Source organism: Hypomesus transpacificus, unplaced genomic scaffold (genome assembly GCF_021917145.1).
Source record: "Hypomesus transpacificus isolate Combined female unplaced genomic scaffold, fHypTra1 scaffold_225, whole genome shotgun sequence".
NCBI lineage: Eukaryota > Metazoa > Chordata > Actinopteri > Osmeriformes > Osmeridae > Hypomesus > Hypomesus transpacificus.
The window spans coordinates 44,820-62,500 of NW_025813760.1; the positions used below are offsets into that span (position 1 = coordinate 44,820).

The window sequence follows — 17,681 nt, forward strand, 5'->3', positions numbered from 1 at the left end:
GCACTTGATAACATTTGAAGATAAATTAACATTTGAGAAACAGCGCCCCGAAGGCTGGAACATGATTGGCAGGAAAGCAGCAGACCACGCCAAAGAATTTAAATGGACATTCTACCAGCACTGAGCTGTCTGGGCTGCTAAACAACTCTCAGAGGGCCTCCTTAGCATACACTACATGTTCATAGGGCACACAACCTTTATTTTATTACTGAATAGTCATACTTATTGAATTTTTAACAGGACGATAATAAAACAGACCTAATATTCACATCGGATTGAACGTGTTGCTCTGTGCAGCCATGTCAAGAAGGAAACATTGTCTGATGTTTTAGGTTACAATCATATGGATGGTGTTTAGCTGTCTATGGTGATCTGGTTATATCATTATTATACACAGACACAGTATGACACACTTACAGGACACATAATCATGCACATCCACACACACACACATAAAACACACACACACACATCTGCTGCACCTCTCTGGCCAGCTAGCCATTGGGCACCGAATGCAATACTGTGTAGAGCTGAGAAAGGGCAATCATACACACACACACACACACTCTCTCTCTCTCTCTCTCTCTCTCTCTCTCTCTCTCTCTCTCTCTCTCTCTCTCTCCTCTCTCTCTCTCTCTCTCTCTCTCTCTCTCTCTCATCTCTCTCTCTCTCTCTCTCTCTCTCCTCTCTCTCTCTCTCTCTCCTCTCTCTCTCTCTCTCTCTCTCTCTCTCTCCTCTCTCTCTCTCTCCTCTCTCTCTCTCTCTCTCCTCTCCTCCCTCTCTCTCTCTCCTCTCTCTCTCTCTCTCTCTCTCTCTCTCTCTCTCTCCCTCTCTCTCTCTCTCATCTCTCTCTCTCCTCTCTCTCTCTCTCTCTCTCTCTCTCTCTCTCCTCTCACACACACACACAAACACAGTTCACAAGTAGAGTGTATTTTACCATTGTTGGTATACCACATAGAATGTAACTTTTCCTTCACAACCTAGAGTGGGGATGTCGGGTACTGTTTCACAGCCTAACCAGAAAAACAAGAGTAGAGAGTTCAAACAATCTTGCTCACACACAGGTCTATATGACTTATTGTGTGAGCAATCATATTGTTATTACATCTTAATGACACGTCTCTCTCTCTCTCTCTCTCTCTCTCTCTCTCTCTCTCTCTCTCTCTCTCTCTCTCTCTCTCTCTCTATCTAATCCTCCCAGTGACAGAGTGCATAACATGGACAGACAGGGCGCAGATAGGACATGTGAGTGCTGGGCGCTGACCAACGTTTTGTTGATTTGGAGAGATCCAAAAGAGAGAGAGAGACAGAACAATAAATGAATGAAAGAATTAGAAGAGAAGGAACCAGAGAGGGAGGGCGGGAGGGAGGGCAGGGAGGCAGATGTCAAAGTTGCCCAAACAATTTAAGCACTAACACATAATCCAGTAAACACACCCGTTTAAACGCCATCAACTATCAGGGTTCATAGAGGGGTTTGGGTCTAGTGGGAAAGCCTGTGATATTCTCTGCGAATGTGTGTGTGCACGTGTGTGTGTGTGTGGGTGTGTGCGTGTGCGTGCGCGTGTAAGTGACAGGAGCAAAGTGCTTCTCCATCAAATGTTAAACGTATCCAGACACGGATGCTGATGGCTCAGGGGCCAGCTGTAGTTAACTATGGATGAGGGGAGAGGACAGGAGAGAAGGGAAGGGTTGAGCAGGGTGCCTGCCTTCACCAATGAGGGGTCGAGGAGGGCGGGAGTCATGGAAGGGCCAGCGATAACCAGTTTTTGGGTGAGATCATGGGGCTTACCTACGTACAGTGTTTGGAGGATTAGATGTATTGAGTTAGCTGGCTTATCTGACCCCTGGTCTACTGATCTCTGGCCCAGCCTCTGGTGTCCATGTCCCACCCTCTTAGAGGTGTGTGTCTGGGTTGGTGTGTGTGAGTGTGTTCCCTCTAGGAGGAAAACCCTTTTAACTTTGACCCATATTTTCCACAACCACTGAACCAGACTAACATGGACGAGCGCAGTGCTCTTTTTCATCCTCAATCTTTTTCTCTTCCTCTTCCTCTCTCTCGCTTCCTCCCTCGCATACACTCGCTCTCAAGCGGTACTCAGACTAAACCAACCTCTCATGCTCATCTGAATGAGCTCCTCGCACACCAGCACTCATCTGAACACTCATCTGAGTGAATGTGTGTGCTCGAACTGAGCGTAAGCGGTACACAAGGTTTGTGGTTGGGGTTCCACCTTTTTCACCAGACAACAGTCCCTCCAGCACTTGACTATGGCCTCACAACCCAGACTGTGACATGATAGCACAACTCACTGAGGACTCAGTCTGGCCTTCAGGGGAGGAACTTAGTCACAGAGGCACCAGCAGACACAGATTCTAAATGTCATAGGTAAAGCAAAAGAAAAAGATTCATTCATCATGTGTTCAACCTTCAGTTTGTGTCTCCATGTTGCTGCTTTCTAATGAGACCTTGGTGAGGTAGCAGTTGTGATGTTTGGCTTGACAATGACCTTGAAAAGCCCGCCACGTGATGTCTTCCTGCTATTGGCTGGATTTTTTCTGTTTGCGAAGCCAGACGACAGCATTGCCTTGGACCAGTCATCAAGTCATCCAAAGATAATTGAACAATGTAATAGAAATACTTCTCTGGGAGGGGTTTGGAATATATTCAAGAGAATATCACATGCTTGACTTCTAAATCCACATGATATCATTATCATCCTTCCCCTAAAAAGCTTGAAGCGTTAATCCAAGGGTCTCTTTCTAGTGTTGCAGCCTGCCAAACTGACCGAGCCTCAATCTGGGACTGAACTCTCACGCTGCATAGACCTGCTACTGGTCCTGCTACTGGCTCCCTGAATCTGTCCATCAGCTCTCACAGATCCCTTGCGAGCCGTTACAGAGAGCTCACACACACTGACAAATCTGCACGTTTATAATCTTGCACACTCATAATATTGCACACATACACACAAGGAATTTCGAGGAGCTTGTGGTGTTTTATGAAACACATCGTCATGCCATCAGCATGACCTAGACTGGACAAAAAAGGCTTTCTGGGATTGGCTCTAGGTGCTTCTATGTTACTGTCCATAACAAATAATATGTGATAATCCTATTGTTGAAAACAAAGGCAGTTGAGTATTTTTTGAGTACCAGACGGAAATAATCTTGTGGGATGACATGAGATTAACCTCATGGTGTTCTTTTAAATACACACCCTCCACACACAGAACTCGTAGAGAGATGCAAGTATACACAATAATGCACACACACCCACCCCTGTTCACAACGTGTATGTGTGGCTTCAACAAGAAAGCTGTTCTTTCACTGCCCTTCTGGTTGAGTCCTATAGATATGTGTGCTCATGTGGGTGCATGTTGTCAGTGTGTATGTCACTACAGGCCTGAAACAGCATGCTGGACTGTTCCTGTCAAACTTAAAGATGCATGAGTGCGTTTCATCTTTAACGAGATACGGAAAGTTCCACGCGGCTGCGGCGACACGGGGGAGGGAGGAAGACGGCGAGAGGGAGAGAGGGACGATGGAGAGGGAGAGAAAGGTTAGGGCTTGGTCTGACCAGGTGGAGAGAGCCTGCGTGAGGAGGAGAATCCACACAGACGGGCTATATCTGTCCTCACCGGGCCTCTCTGTGTCAGTGTCTGTGACGGATTTATAGAGGGGCGTGTGTGTGTGTGTGGAGGGGTGTGTGTGTGTGTAGAGGGGCATGTGTGTGTGTGTGGAGGGGTGTGTGTGTGTGTGTGGAGAGGCATGTGTGTAGAAGGGCGTGTGTGTAGAGGGGTGTGTGTGTGTCGAGGGGTGTGTGTGTAGAGGGGCATGTGTGTGTGTGGTGAGGGGGTGCTCAGTCACCTTCACACAAGCCCAAATCTATAATGAACAGTGTTTCACAGGTAATAAAAGGCATATTGTGGAGTGTTGCCATAAGGCCTGGATACAGACAGTTTCCTAAAGTGTGTGCTGGATGTTGTTAATACAACAGCGGAATCAGAGGGCCACTGAACACACCTCAGTCTCATGTTAGTGACTAATATATAGATTCATTTCCAGAACGAAGATGTGATGTTGCTGGGTTAGGGTTAGTACTGGGTTAGGGTTAGTACTCGGTTAGGGTTAGTACTGGGTTACGGGTACTGGTTGATGGCCCTGACCTTATCTGACTTCACCCTACCTGTAACTAGATAGATAGATAGATACAAACGTTATTGCCACACAACAATAACAACTAGTCATTAAGCTCAGCATAGATGTCAATTATGTTCTGTGTACTTATATGTTATGTTATGCCAGGTGCTTGCGTTGTCTTGTCTTAAGAATTTCAGTGCCTAGTCTAACCTTGTGTTGTTCTGTGTACCTGACAAATAAAAGACTTGAACTTGAACTTGAACTAGTCTTTTATTAAACCCCAACATCCCATAAAAATCCTTATTTTTCCCTAAGGACACAAATCCTAACCCATGGATGGAGCGAGCCTGGCACAAACATCCCATCCTAAATGAAAGCGATGTGGTGATAAAGCGAGGAGAGAAGATGAGGACGGGGAGACAGTTCCAGTGTGTGTCATCTGGGATGAGTGCCACGGCCCTCTCTCTCCTGGTCTCATCGACATGGAGGAGGGAGGGCTTAGGAGACCTGCTTATTTGCTTCACTATAATCTGCTGAGGTCTAGTAGGAGAGGACTATGCTGCAAGTAGTTGATGTTTCAGCGCACACACACACACACACACCCTGGCCACACACACACACACCCTGGCCACACACACACACACACACCCACACACCCTGGCCACACACACACACACACACACACCCACACACCCTGGCCACATACACACACACCCACCCTGGCCACACACACACACACACACCCACACACCCTGGCCACACACACACACACCCACACACCCTGGCCACACACACACACACACACACACCCACACCCACACACCCTGGCCACATACACACACACCCACCCTGGCCACACACACACACACACACATACACACACACACAGACACTAACCTTGTGTTATGCTGTAGACCTGACAACATCTGCTTGTGGACATGCTGATTAAGTTGGCAAATGTAATCACCTCCATCCCTTCCTGACTGCCCAGATGAACCTTCTCCAGATTTACACAAACGGGGACAGCCAAGTAACGGGAGGTGCGACAGTCGACTCTAAAGCCTCATCCCGTCTCATTGGTCGTCGTGCACACCCCTTTTTGCTGTTGTTGAGCGCAGAACTAAAGAGCGTGCCTGCCCTTGTGAACACTGTGGCATTTCCCAACACGTGTGTGGATGACACGGGCTGTTAACACATGCATGGCCTATCAATAAACATCAGTATGAAAAATGCATAACTGAGTGCCTTCAGTTCTTGTGTAACTTGTGTACGCACAGAATTATTTGTTGACATACCTGCTCCATTCCCTGCATCGTTGGCATAGAAAAGCCCCCTTCCTGTAATATTTAGAATGTTATGTTATCTTCATTTTCAAATATGGTCTTAACATAACATAAGGGAGTCAGGTGGCTGAGCGGTTAGGGAATCGGGCTTGTAGTCAGAAGGTTACCCGTTCGATTCCGTGCCAAAATGACGTTGTGTCCTTGGGCAAGGCACTTCACCCTACTTGCCCCGGGGAGAATGTCCCTGTACTTACTGTAAGTCACTCTGGATAAGAGCGTCTGCTAAATGTAAATGTAAGTAACGCATTGTCCGTCTAATAAAGGACAACCACATTTTTTTTTACAAAGGGATGAATAGCATTTATGAAACGAAACACTGCATCCACATACATTTGAGCCCTGGCCCAGGTAAAGTGCACAGGTGAGTACTGAAGGTGGATTGTGTAAAGGATGGTGTCACGGGGGATTACATGGCTCCACGGTGCCAGGTGAGGCTGTCGAGGCCACCCAGGTTAGCGGCTCGCTAGCAAACAGACCCGTGTCATCCTGAGAAGGCCTCAGGTCCTGTGACGACATGGCCTGGTTCCAGAGGTGAAGCCTCGTGAGCAGATACAGGGCCCGGCACTGACCCACATCCCTCTTCCGAGTGACCTGGATTCACCGTCTTCAGACGAGTGTGTGTGTGTGTGTTCGGTCTGCTCTCAGGTTACAGTGAAAGCAGAGACAGGTTACAGATACAGTGGGAATGACGAAAGCAATAAAAACCTTGGCACAGTGCCCAAACAGACGCAGAACCCAGCAAACAAACACACACACACTGCATATGCCATATAGCATTTAGTACTATATATGTATTTTTTAACTCTCTCTTTCTTTATGGCAGAAAATACCACAGGACATACACTAAATGTTTGTACAAGATGTAGTACACAGAGAAATTACATCTACTATCATCTATACAGTGTAACGGTCTCCATAGAAGTGAAAATAGTTCCCTTTTTGAAAAGATAAAGACAAGAGAAAGCTTTCTTAAATCAAATGCTTGAATAGTTAATAATGGGTTGCAGGTAAGCCTGTTAAAGAAGGGTTAGGGTTAGTTTTGAAAGTCATAAAAATCAAAAATCAACTTTTCTATGATCTATTATTGTACAGCAATTTATATTTTTTTTTATCAAAAGTGATTTCATGTCTCTTTAATCTGATGTCAAATGTTTAATAGTATTTACTTCTTTGTATTATTGTGGTAAAAATATTTTTGCCCCCTTTCACAAAATGCTAATGCTCCCTTACAATTATATCATTCAAGATGAAATACAGACAGCTAATGATATGCTGATGGTCCCACCATTATCAGTTCATTAGGGGTGTACCTGTACACTCACATGAGATACTTCATTATTTGATTTTTAATAGTTATTTTATAGGTTAGATTATTATGCTGGTAAAGTATTTTTTCAAGGGGGTATACATTTTTTTCATCCAGTATGTTGATAACATCAGACTTTTCCAAAGTTACACCACATATTAAAAGGCACTCACTGTCAGTCCATAGTATGATTGAGTAGCTGTTTAAACTGTAATAACTAAAGTAATCTAGAAGTAGTTTTACCAACTACAAACAAATAAGTACATTTGAGTATAATAAATAACATAATCATGAAATAAATATAGTATTCTTTATCTAATGAGTAATTGTAGAGAACACTGGAACCAGAAGGTGCACAAACTGGTCAACAAAACATTTAAACATACACATTGCTGTAAATCTAGGATACTGTATGAAGGATGCTGACTGAACACTACTGAAAGATGTAGGACCTGCAGGTAAATGAACTGATAATGTTCTGACTTATTTACTGGATGAAAACGCATGTAATGTACCAATCTAATATAGGCTGTTGTTATTGACATGGTTGCCAGATGTAACTATTTGCATGGTTTCTAACAGTAACTGTATTTGCACAAGAGGTAACAGTTGTCCATTCTAACCACCATTGGCAACCTTATAAAGAATCTACCTAATCACAAATGATATGATCCATCCCTTTTTGACATCTGCTACTAGTGGTGTCCCAAACTTAAAAGCCATGACCAAGAGTCAATACAAAAAATTTGTTCAGGTAAAAAAAAATCTCTTCCGGTTGGGCGTCTCTCCTCACAGGTCAGTGTAATTTCCTTTGTCACTTTGCCAGGTCCCATTAGCCTTGTTCAACGAGGAGCAGCTCCCTCGCTTGGCTTCCACGTCTGATTTCATGGCCTCCTCCACAGCAACCACCAGCGGCGGCTTGTCCTCGCCCTCCGTCTCGCGATGGTAGAAGTAGTTGAAGTTGGACACGATGACGGGCACGGGCAGGGCGATGGTCAGCACGCCGGCGATGGCGCACAGGGTGCCCACCATCTTGCCCCCCATGGTGATGGGACACATGTCCCCGTAGCCCACGGTCGTCATGGTCACCACGGCCCACCAGAAGCCGTCGGGGATGCTGACGAACTGCGTGCTGGGCTCGTCCACTTCGGCAAAGTAGATGGCGCTGGAGAAGAGGATGACCCCGATGAAGAGGAAGAAGATGAGCAGGCCGAGCTCGCGCATGCTGGCCTTGAGCGTCTGGCCCAGGATCTGGAGCCCCTTGGAGTGGCGCGAGAGCTTGAAGATGCGGAACACCCGCACCAGACGGATGATGCGGAGGATGGCCAGCGACATGTTCTGGCTCGAGTTCTCCTGGGGCGTGCTGATCACCTCCGTCACCAAGGTGACAAAGTAGGGGATGATGGAGACCAGGTCGATGACGTTCATGAGGTTGTGGAAGAAGTCGCTCTTGCTGGGGCACACCACGAAGCGCACGCACAGCTCGAAGAAGAACCACACGATGCAGGCCGTCTCGATGATGAAGAAGGGGTCGGAGAACGGGGAGGTGACGCCAGGGGACAGGCCACCCGATTGGTTGAAGGGCTGCATCGCTGTGGGAACGATCCGGTCCATTTCGTCCCGGAACTCGGGGAGCGTCTCTACGCAGAAGATGATGATGGAGATCACGATGACAAAGACGGAGACGAGTGCCACGCCGCGCGCCGCGTTGGAACTTTCCGGGTACTCGAACAGCAGCCAGAACTGCCGGTGCACTTCGTTGGTGGGCAGAGGGATCTCCGCTTCTTTGATAAAGCCCTCGTCTTCCCTGAACTGCTCCATGGCCTCGCTCCCCAGCTCATAGAACAGAATCTCATCGGCAAACACGTCCAATGGAACATTGGCAGGACGTCGAATCTTCCCTCCGGACTGGTAGTAATACAAGATCCCGTCAAAACTCGGCCGGTTCCGATCAAAGAAATACTCATTCCTCATGGGGTCAAAGTAGTCCATCCTCTTCATGGGGTCTCCTAGCAATGTTTCGGGGAACTGGTCCAGCGTCTTGACTTGAGTCTCGAAGCGAAGGCCAGCGATGTTGATGATGACCTTCTGGTCGCCGTCATCCAGGCCCCGCTTGTCCACAAACAGGTCCTCGCAGCACTCCTTGGCCAGCCTGCTGAAGATGGCCTCGCTCTGAGTCCCCTCGCTGTTCAGCAGCAGCCTCCAGTTGGAGATGATGCTGGCGCAGCTGGGGCGGCCTCGCCTGCCTTGAGGCGGCCTGGTGGGGGAGCCGGGCACGGCCCCCCTGAGGGGCGAGGGCGAGGGGCTGTGGTGGGAGGGGGTCGAGGCCAGGTATGAGGTCTGCGGGGGGCGGAGGTGGAGGTTGCTCCCAGGACCGTGATCTGGGGGCATGTCCAGGGTGAGGGCCGTGGTCTCGTTGGGGTAGTCTGGGTTGTCCAGCTCGTCCTCCAGGCTGCTGTTGATGTCCACCAGACTCTCAAAGTCCACCAAAGCCACATCCATGACTGCTGCTGGTCAGCCACGGCCTGGCTCAAGGCCCCAGGCTAGGAAGACGCCAGGGGTTGGGGATGTACGGCTCGGGCAGCAGAACCGAGAAGGGTGTGTCCGCTATAGGACAGGAACACAGCTACACCACCTTTCTCCCTTGGACACCTACACAGAGAGAGGGGTAGAGGGAGAAAGAGGGAGATAGAAAGAGTGAGAGTAAGAGGGAGAGGGAGGGAGAAAGAGCATTAGAGCATTTGATGAGTCACATAGATGGAAATTGGGACAAATAGCAAATCAGAAAAACAATATTTATTTATCACTGACACAGTCATTTGTTTGAATATCTCAAAACATCCTCCTTCCTTCACCGCAAACATTCAGTCCTACAGTCAACACTTCCTTGGTCAATATCTGGTTACAGTAATATTTCCCCTGCTTTCCACTACCTGTCTCCTAACTGTGCCTGCTTGACACCACCATCCCTATTCCAGGCATCAAGCAGTCTGCCATGACCCTGATAAGAGAGGAGATAGAAGCACTGGGTAACTGGGGCTCCCTCTGCATGCATTAGTGCATTAATAACCTGCTGTGTAGTGATCGTGTGCCCTCCTCGGGGCCACACAGGACTCACATGTAAACAGCTTCTGGGAACCTCGTCAATGTTTCAGACCAGGTGACATCATGCCTTGAATGTATTTTTACAGGGGTTGCTGTATGTTGGGTTCTGTAATTAGGTGTGCGTTGGTATAATATACTGATAAAAAAAAAAAACTTTGAACAGGAACATCATCTGGTGGCAGACACCTTGTGTGTTTGTGTGAGTGTGTGTGCTGATGCCTGCAAATATTTAATTACTAAAGACTGCAGATGAGTCACCACCTAAACCACAGCTGACTATATCACTGAGAGATAGAGAGAGAGAGAGAGAGAGAGAGAGAGAGAGAGAGAGAGAGAGAGAGAGAGAGAGAGAGAGAGAGAGAGAGAGGGGAAAGAGGGGATGGAGGGAGAGAGAGAGAGCGGGAGAGGGGGAGGTTGTGGTAGGAAAGAGGGTGAGAGAGAGAGAAAGAGAGAGAAAGAGAGAGAGAGAGAGACAGAGAGAGACAGAGAGAGACAGAGAGGAAGGGGCAGACTGGGGGTGAGCGGCTGAGATGATGACATGATAAGTGTTAGGAGGACAAGAACTGGGAGGAGGGAAGAGGGGAGTAAAAGGACTAAGGAATTGGGGTTAAGATAGGTCAGAAAGGAGGGAATAAAAATAGAGCAAAGGAACTGATGGGATGAGGAGGGGCAGAGCATGAAGACTGATAATGTGGGGAAAACAAGGGGTGGAAAGAGTGTGACGCTTCTGCCTCTACGTGTGTGTGTACGTGTCTGTGTGTGTGTGTGTACGTGTGTACGTGTATGTGTGTGTGTACGTGTGTCTGTGTGTGTGTACGTGTGTGTGTGTACGTGTATGTGTGTATACGTGTGTGTGTGTCTGTGTGTGTGTCTGTGTGTGTGTACGTGTGTGTACGTGTGTGTGTCTGTGTGTGTGTGTGTACGTGTGTGTACGTGTGTTTGTGTGTCTGTGTGTGTGTGTGTGTACGTGCGTGTGTGTGTGGCTAGCGGCTGTGATGATGATGATAATGATGATGATGATGATGATGATGAAACACTGTGTAGGTGAAAGGGGTGAAGATTTAAAAATCTGTTTAGGGATCAGTGAAAGGAAGGTAGAAGTGGTCCTCTACTACAGGGACTAGCATGAGTCAGGCCACAACCCACACAGATGAAGTCAAACATACAGCAAGCTGTACGGAGACCTTGGAAAAATACCCTACAAGTATCATTATATACAACTTGGATTTCAAAGTGTCACAGAAAAAATCATGACACTGCAATGATGAAAACTGAGATGTAAAGAATCCCAGTAATCAGGGAGACCTTCTATTCTGTTGTTATGTTCCACCATTACGAAACAACATCAAGAATGAGACCAAACTGACCGTCACTTGAGCTATCCCAGGATCAATACCTGATTATTAGCTCAACCGTATACAGCTATGACCTGTGAGTGTAAAATGGATTTCTTTACCCAACATCAATATCTGGAATTAGTTGAATACGTCACCCTCAATGTCAGTTTTGGAAAGCATGCCGAGAGACTTTCTGGGTCCCTCTCCGATACCAAAGGGCAACAAAGATGAAACATCTTTGAAACGCATTAAATGATCACATTTTGAGGTAATGTGACCCATGTGTCCTTTATTGAAAATCCTTCACCCCTAAATGGTTTCAATTACAATAAAACCGTAAACAGTCGCAGGGATTCTGGGTAATGAAACTATTACTATTCAAATCTGTCAGAGTTTATTTTGCTTAGCTTGCCTGTTTCTCTCAAAGCTAACTCTGACATCTTGAAACATGAACAAACATTTGCTTAAATCACACAGAATCACAGAGAGATTCCAATCCTTACTGACACAATAACAAATTCACACACACAAACCCACAGACACGCTCTCCTCTTACCTTCCCCAGCTGAGATCGAGACACAGCTTGTGAGTGTGACAAAGAGGGAGAGAGAGAGAGACAGGAGGGCCTTCTAGAGTGGGGTAGCTGTCTCTCTTCCTGCTCCCTCCTGCCACCTCCGCATTTGGGATCAGAGTGACTGATCACAACCTCCATTGGGTAACCCTATGCTGGGGAGAAACTAGAGCTGAGGCAAAGGCCACACACACAACACTCACACACACAACACACACACACACACACACACAAAGTCTTACATGCAATACACAAACAGACACGCATGCTTGAGCGCACATCAATGCACACGTTGTGAACCCTATACATTTGAGAGAGAAAAAACAAGACAACGTTTAAAGCCTGCTTCACACAGAACAGCTGTGGACACTGGTTCTATTTTACTGTTGATTTTTCTTCTACAGGTACAGTCCCGCACTTTTTTGTGGTTCATGTTGTTTTAATTTGTAGGTTGTATAACTGCATGCTCTTATGGGTCTTCCCTTTTGGCACTTGTTTAGTTTTTTCACAATGTATGCTTCATGTTTTGGCTGCTTGCAATGTTTGGGACTACCTCGTTGTTATAATCAGTGACCTATGCTCTTTTGTAAAGCTCTCTCTTGGAAGTCGCTTTGGATAAAAGCGTCTGCTAAATGCATAAATGTCAATGTTAAATGTATTCTAGAACAATGTGAATGGTTCTAGAATACTTAGTTCAAAAACATTTGATGTGAATCTAGAAACTTCAGGTTCAGAACTTTTCATGCGGGAATTGAACACAAAACTATTTGTTTATGTGAAACGGCAAGGAAATGTGTTCTCGGCTCGATAACTTTTCATGTGCACCTGCTGTATTCAGCTGCACTCACATCAGCTCAAGGTCGCATTTTACTGCTATGTACACAGCTCAGTAGTGTGGCCTTTTGAATAAATGAAAAAAGGAAAAATACAAAATAAAAAAAAATAAAAAAACGAAAATTACATTTGTCATCCAAGTATGTGAGTCAAACAATCCTAGCTGAATCATGTACTGTAAGTTACTACTGTGGACACTAAAAGCTTTCTAGAATGGTACTTGGGAGTCTCAAACCCTGACTTAGGCCTACTTTTCACATACACTTTTCACACACATTCACACACACACGCACACACACACGCAAACACACACACACACACACCAGTCCTCGTCATGCCTGACTCACTTACAGCGCTATCTAAATACTTAATGTTTAACAACTTGATTAAACAGCTCAACATGACACGTAAGAAAGAGAGAGGACCAGCAGAGAGAAAGAGAGATGAGAAAAGGAAGGGTGAAAGCTACAGTACTGTCCTGAAGTTGGCCGGCTTCTCTACACTCTGACAACTTCAACCAATCACAACTCACTTCCCTCTCACTTGCTTTGGAATGCATTTGTAGGCCCACAAAGGAGTTGGGATTAAACAGCATGCATGACTTGATAAGCACAATTACTGTAAACACATGTATATTTAGGATCTAATCATCTTAGGATATGTGTTTGATTATTACCCCAAACTGTTCCCTAGTAACGACTGAATCAAGCCCCCTAGATACAGTACACTGTCATAACTTTCTATCTCTTTCCATTCGCGTCCCCCTCAAATGCCTCACGCCTCATGAGGAGTGCTGGAGGTCCACCTCTGCCCCCTGGGTAGGGCCATGCACGCCCGGCTCTGGGCCTCAGGTTGCAGTAAAAGTCACATCATAAACGGTCAGATGACACGTCCGGGGGCAGCGAAGCCACGGGACGGTGCACGTCCCCTCCCAAACAGCCAGAGATCCGAGTCACCATGCTGTGAAACACTTGTCCAGCTTGTCACAGAACAGCAAAACGAGACAGTGGAGGAATGCGAGTCAGCTAAGTCACACTAACGCAGCGGCCATTTTAGTGGGTAGGCCGTCTGGCCTGTCTTCACCATAAGGCCCACGTGGTGAAAGTCTCGTTAGTGCTACTCAATCAAAATCTATTGACAGCTCTTCTGGGACCAGGAGGATGTTCTTAGGTTCTATTTGCCTTCCAGTCATAAAATGAGAATAGCCACTTAAAGGCAAGCGCAATTTGTTTTTGAGCTGTTAGGTCAAGCTCAGGGTTTTTCGAAAGGCTCTTGTGCAGAGCTGAAAGTCTGCAAGGTCTCGATAGATTCGATGGTAAGTAAACAATCAGCTGTTGTTGTCAACTTGGCTGCAGAAGAAAGGGGCAGGAATGAAGACCTGAGTGACATTGACAAGGGCCAAAATGTTGTGGCCAGACATTTAGATCAGAATCAGAATCAAGTTTACAGTAATCGGCAAGTAACTGTACACAAATAAGGAATTTACTTTCAGAGCATCCTTTCAAGGATCGCAAGCAAAGTAGTGTGTGGTAAAAGTGACATTAGCTGTGTCTCATGTGAACGGCCCTTGAAGTATTGTGGGGTCAGATGGCTGAGTGGTTAGGGAGTTGGGCTATTAATCAGAAGGTTATTGGTTTGATTCCCGGCTGTGCCAAAGGACGTTGTGTCCTTGGGCAAGGCACTTCACCCTACTTGCCTCGGGGGAATTACCCTGTACTTACTGTAAGTCGCTCTGAATAAGAGCGTCTGCTAAATGTAAATGTAAGTATTAAACACTCCAACTTCAGACTTAGCCCACCCCTTTTCATTTTCAAAAAAAAGCTTTTTGGTGAAAAGTTGGATGGGAGATATGAATCATTCTGGGGTCAATGAAATGCACAAGTGAAGTGACACTTTGAAATGCCCAATTTTGTTAATAATGCTAGCAAGCTGAATAAAAATAGACATTTGCAACAGAAATGTCATACGATGTTGTAGATTTCTTTGAGGTTGAAGATTCCCTAAATCCGAATGCTAAAACATTCCAGTGGCAGCAGGAACTACATGCACAGACACACTCTCTGCATTTCTGCTGGCAACTAGTCTACTGGCTTGTACACTTAAGAAATGAAAGCTATACTTTCTTGTTTACAGTTTGTGACTTTATGAGAGAGTATTCATTTTATACTGTAGGCCTTGTGTTATTGCAAAGCTATTGTATGGCTGTTGCCCTTTACTTCCAGTGACAGAGGATTTATGTGAGAAAAGTCCTTGTTGTCCTTCATACATATGGATGTTTCCCATTCCTCCCTGGATGCCCGCCTAGTAGACAGATAACAAGGAAGAAGACAGAGGGAGAGAGGGGAGGAGAAAGCAAGAGTGACAGAATCCTAATTTACGCTGATCATTATGAATCTGGGGCACATCCACTTCTACAATACACTGCAACTTTTATCATTACAGAACGCCTTTAACCAAACAGGAAGCAATGCTTTTTAGATCCAGGGGTTGTTCCCAGAGTGATACAGATGGATTCGCAGGAACTGAATGGAGAATATAAATGGTGTGAGTGGTTCACGTTTAGCTTCCCATTTCTGTGGGGGAGCGCAGAAAGCATTCGGAGAAAACATTTTCCAGATGTTCAGTTCGCCATAAAATTAGAATAAATGTGAATAAAATGACATAAGTAAATCATAAATCAAATTACCATACTGCCATAAAATACATTTAAATATCATGTTTTAATTACAATCAAATTGAATCTGTGTCAGGTTTCATTAGCTTGCCATATCTGAACATCCTGTCATCACCAAACGACAGTATCCTCAGTAAAAATGAATCAAGAGAAGAGCAAGGGGTTTAACTTAACTGCGTGAGAAGGGCAGCTGTACAATAGGGGTGTTAAGCAGTGCAGTGTTGAGGGCCCCTCCTAGACAACTGGAGCTACTCTTACTTGGCTATTAATACAAGGACAACCATGGGGTGCTCAGCTAAAAACACACTGTATTCCACCACACACACACGCACACGCACACACGGACACCTAAACACCAATGATGATTTTGTTTGCCCTTATCCACCAGCCTGCAACTCATCTACATTTAGTAGAATCATTTAAATCATGAGCTTGTTCTATATTGTAATTTCAATTCTTTGCGTTTCTCTTTTTACCGAACAGCAATTGATGTACTATTTATTAAAAAAGCAAATATATACGCTAAGGGTTAAAGTTAGGGTTAAGGTTAGGTTAAAGTTAGGGTCGGTGTTGGGTTGAGGGTGAATTCCTTAAAAGGTTTGAAGCAAACAATTGTGCTGTGTAGAAAATGCTGGTTAGGAATGTGCGTTCATATTGTAAATACTGAACTTGCATCCAAAAGAGTAGTGTTTACACAAGAAATTGAGACTGAACTGGGCTGTGTTTCCCAAAAACGTCTTAAGCCTACGTTGATCGTAGAATCCATTGTACAACGAATCTTAATTTTACGGGCCGTTCCCAAAGACATCGTAGCTAAAGGGTCTCTTGAAAATTCGTAGCTCTTGAAAGCGCATAGATTAGCCTACTCCTTATTAGCATGTTTGGGAAACGCAAGTAAGAAATATCGATGGTTTTGTTTTTTGTTCGATTGTTTCTACGATCCATCGTTATCGGGAAACGCAGCCCTGGATGTACTGACCCTGCCATCACAGGGGTAAAAAACTGTAGATTCTCACATACATTTAATTGTAATGGTATGTCATTGTAATTACCATAAGTAATACAGTAGTAGGCACTTCGTAGTAAGTATTACTGTACGTGTTGGTGGCACAAACTGTGTGTGTTGCAGAAACACGGCGTCCCTAAACCCTAGTCTCTAATTATGATTTAGAACACATGGTGCAACAAACAGATGTTCAGATACAGAAGGAACAGAGAGCATCCGGCTGACCAGCTAACATTACAACATTCAGGCTTGATGTAGGCCCAACAGTTATGCAATGACCCTCCTCTCTACACTTCCCACCCAATCCACAAACTACCACATTGCACAAGCAAGTAAAACATTTTGTAATAGGGGACCTTTTTTTGGTCATTAAAGAATATAACAGAAAGCCAATGTTGACAAATCAAGCCACTCTTTGCCTTTGAGTCTCAAACACGCAAAATGACACCTATCTACAGTATATACATACAGAGCCTAATACATAATACAGGAGAAAGCGTTCACATTTTTAGCATTTTATCTATTGTAAATATGGGTTATGATTTTAAGGTTATCTCAAGACCTTTACTGCCTGTTCCTTTTTGATTTCACAGGTGGGGGGAATGCTCATTGGTCTGCACCAGTGAAACAGGACGCACAGAGAGTCACACTACAGCTGATGTGACCCAGGTCAAAAATAATTCGAGAATTCAATCCCTCTGTCCCCCCCCGGAAAAAACAAACAACCAGTCCATCTTGGCCTACTTAATAATGTTTTGCATAAACCTTTTTGCCAATGCTGGCTAGTGGGGGGATAAAGTCTGAGAGCAATTCAGAAACTTTGAGATGTAAATCTGTTTTTTATAAGCCACAAAGGTCAAGCACAATTGATTTCAGACTGAAGCCATCAACAATCTTCAATCCAAAACAGTGTTCTAAAAGACCCCTCATTCGAAACCAAACATTTAAATGGATAATCTGCTCATTAAATTATCTTAAATAATGCAAACACAGTAGTTCCAATCAATAATTATTCTAGCACTTTCTTACCATACCACAATATACCGTACACAGTCTGTATGCCATTTAGAAGCACTTAGAAGTTTGGAATATTGAAACCCTATCTGAGATTCATGGTGAAAAGGCATGTTTCCAGACAAATACACTGACATAAGAACCTCTGTCAATGAGGCTGAGGCCACGGTCACTCCAAACCTCACTTTTGTCTCTCTCCAGCCTCAGTCTCTCTCCTTGTATGAAGACTGACCCTTCATCACCCAGGTTTGTTGACCGAGGACAGACAGTACAATCTTCTACAGAGGAGAAGATAAAAAAAAACAGAAGTGCACACACAGCTGGTCAGATATAACAATACAGCCGTGC

At 45.2% G+C, this 17,681-nt stretch overlaps 1 protein-coding gene across 1 annotated transcript; it reads right to left on the reverse strand.

Moving 5' to 3' along the window:
• Positions 1–7,063: 7,063 nt before the first annotated feature.
• On the reverse strand, positions 7,064–9,363 carry kcna10a (potassium voltage-gated channel, shaker-related subfamily, member 10a). Its single transcript, XM_047014154.1, has one exon. The coding sequence runs from the start codon at positions 9,292–9,294 to the stop codon at positions 7,582–7,584; it is 1,713 nt and encodes a 570-aa protein (XP_046870110.1). The 5' UTR covers positions 9,295–9,363; the 3' UTR covers positions 7,064–7,581.
• Between the last annotated feature and the right edge of the window lie 8,318 nt (positions 9,364–17,681).

Excerpts from the sequence above, each read along its gene's own strand:
- kcna10a (XM_047014154.1), bottom strand. The coding sequence starts at position 9,294 with ATGGATGTGGCTTTGGTGGACTTTGAGAGTCTGGTGGACATCAACAGC.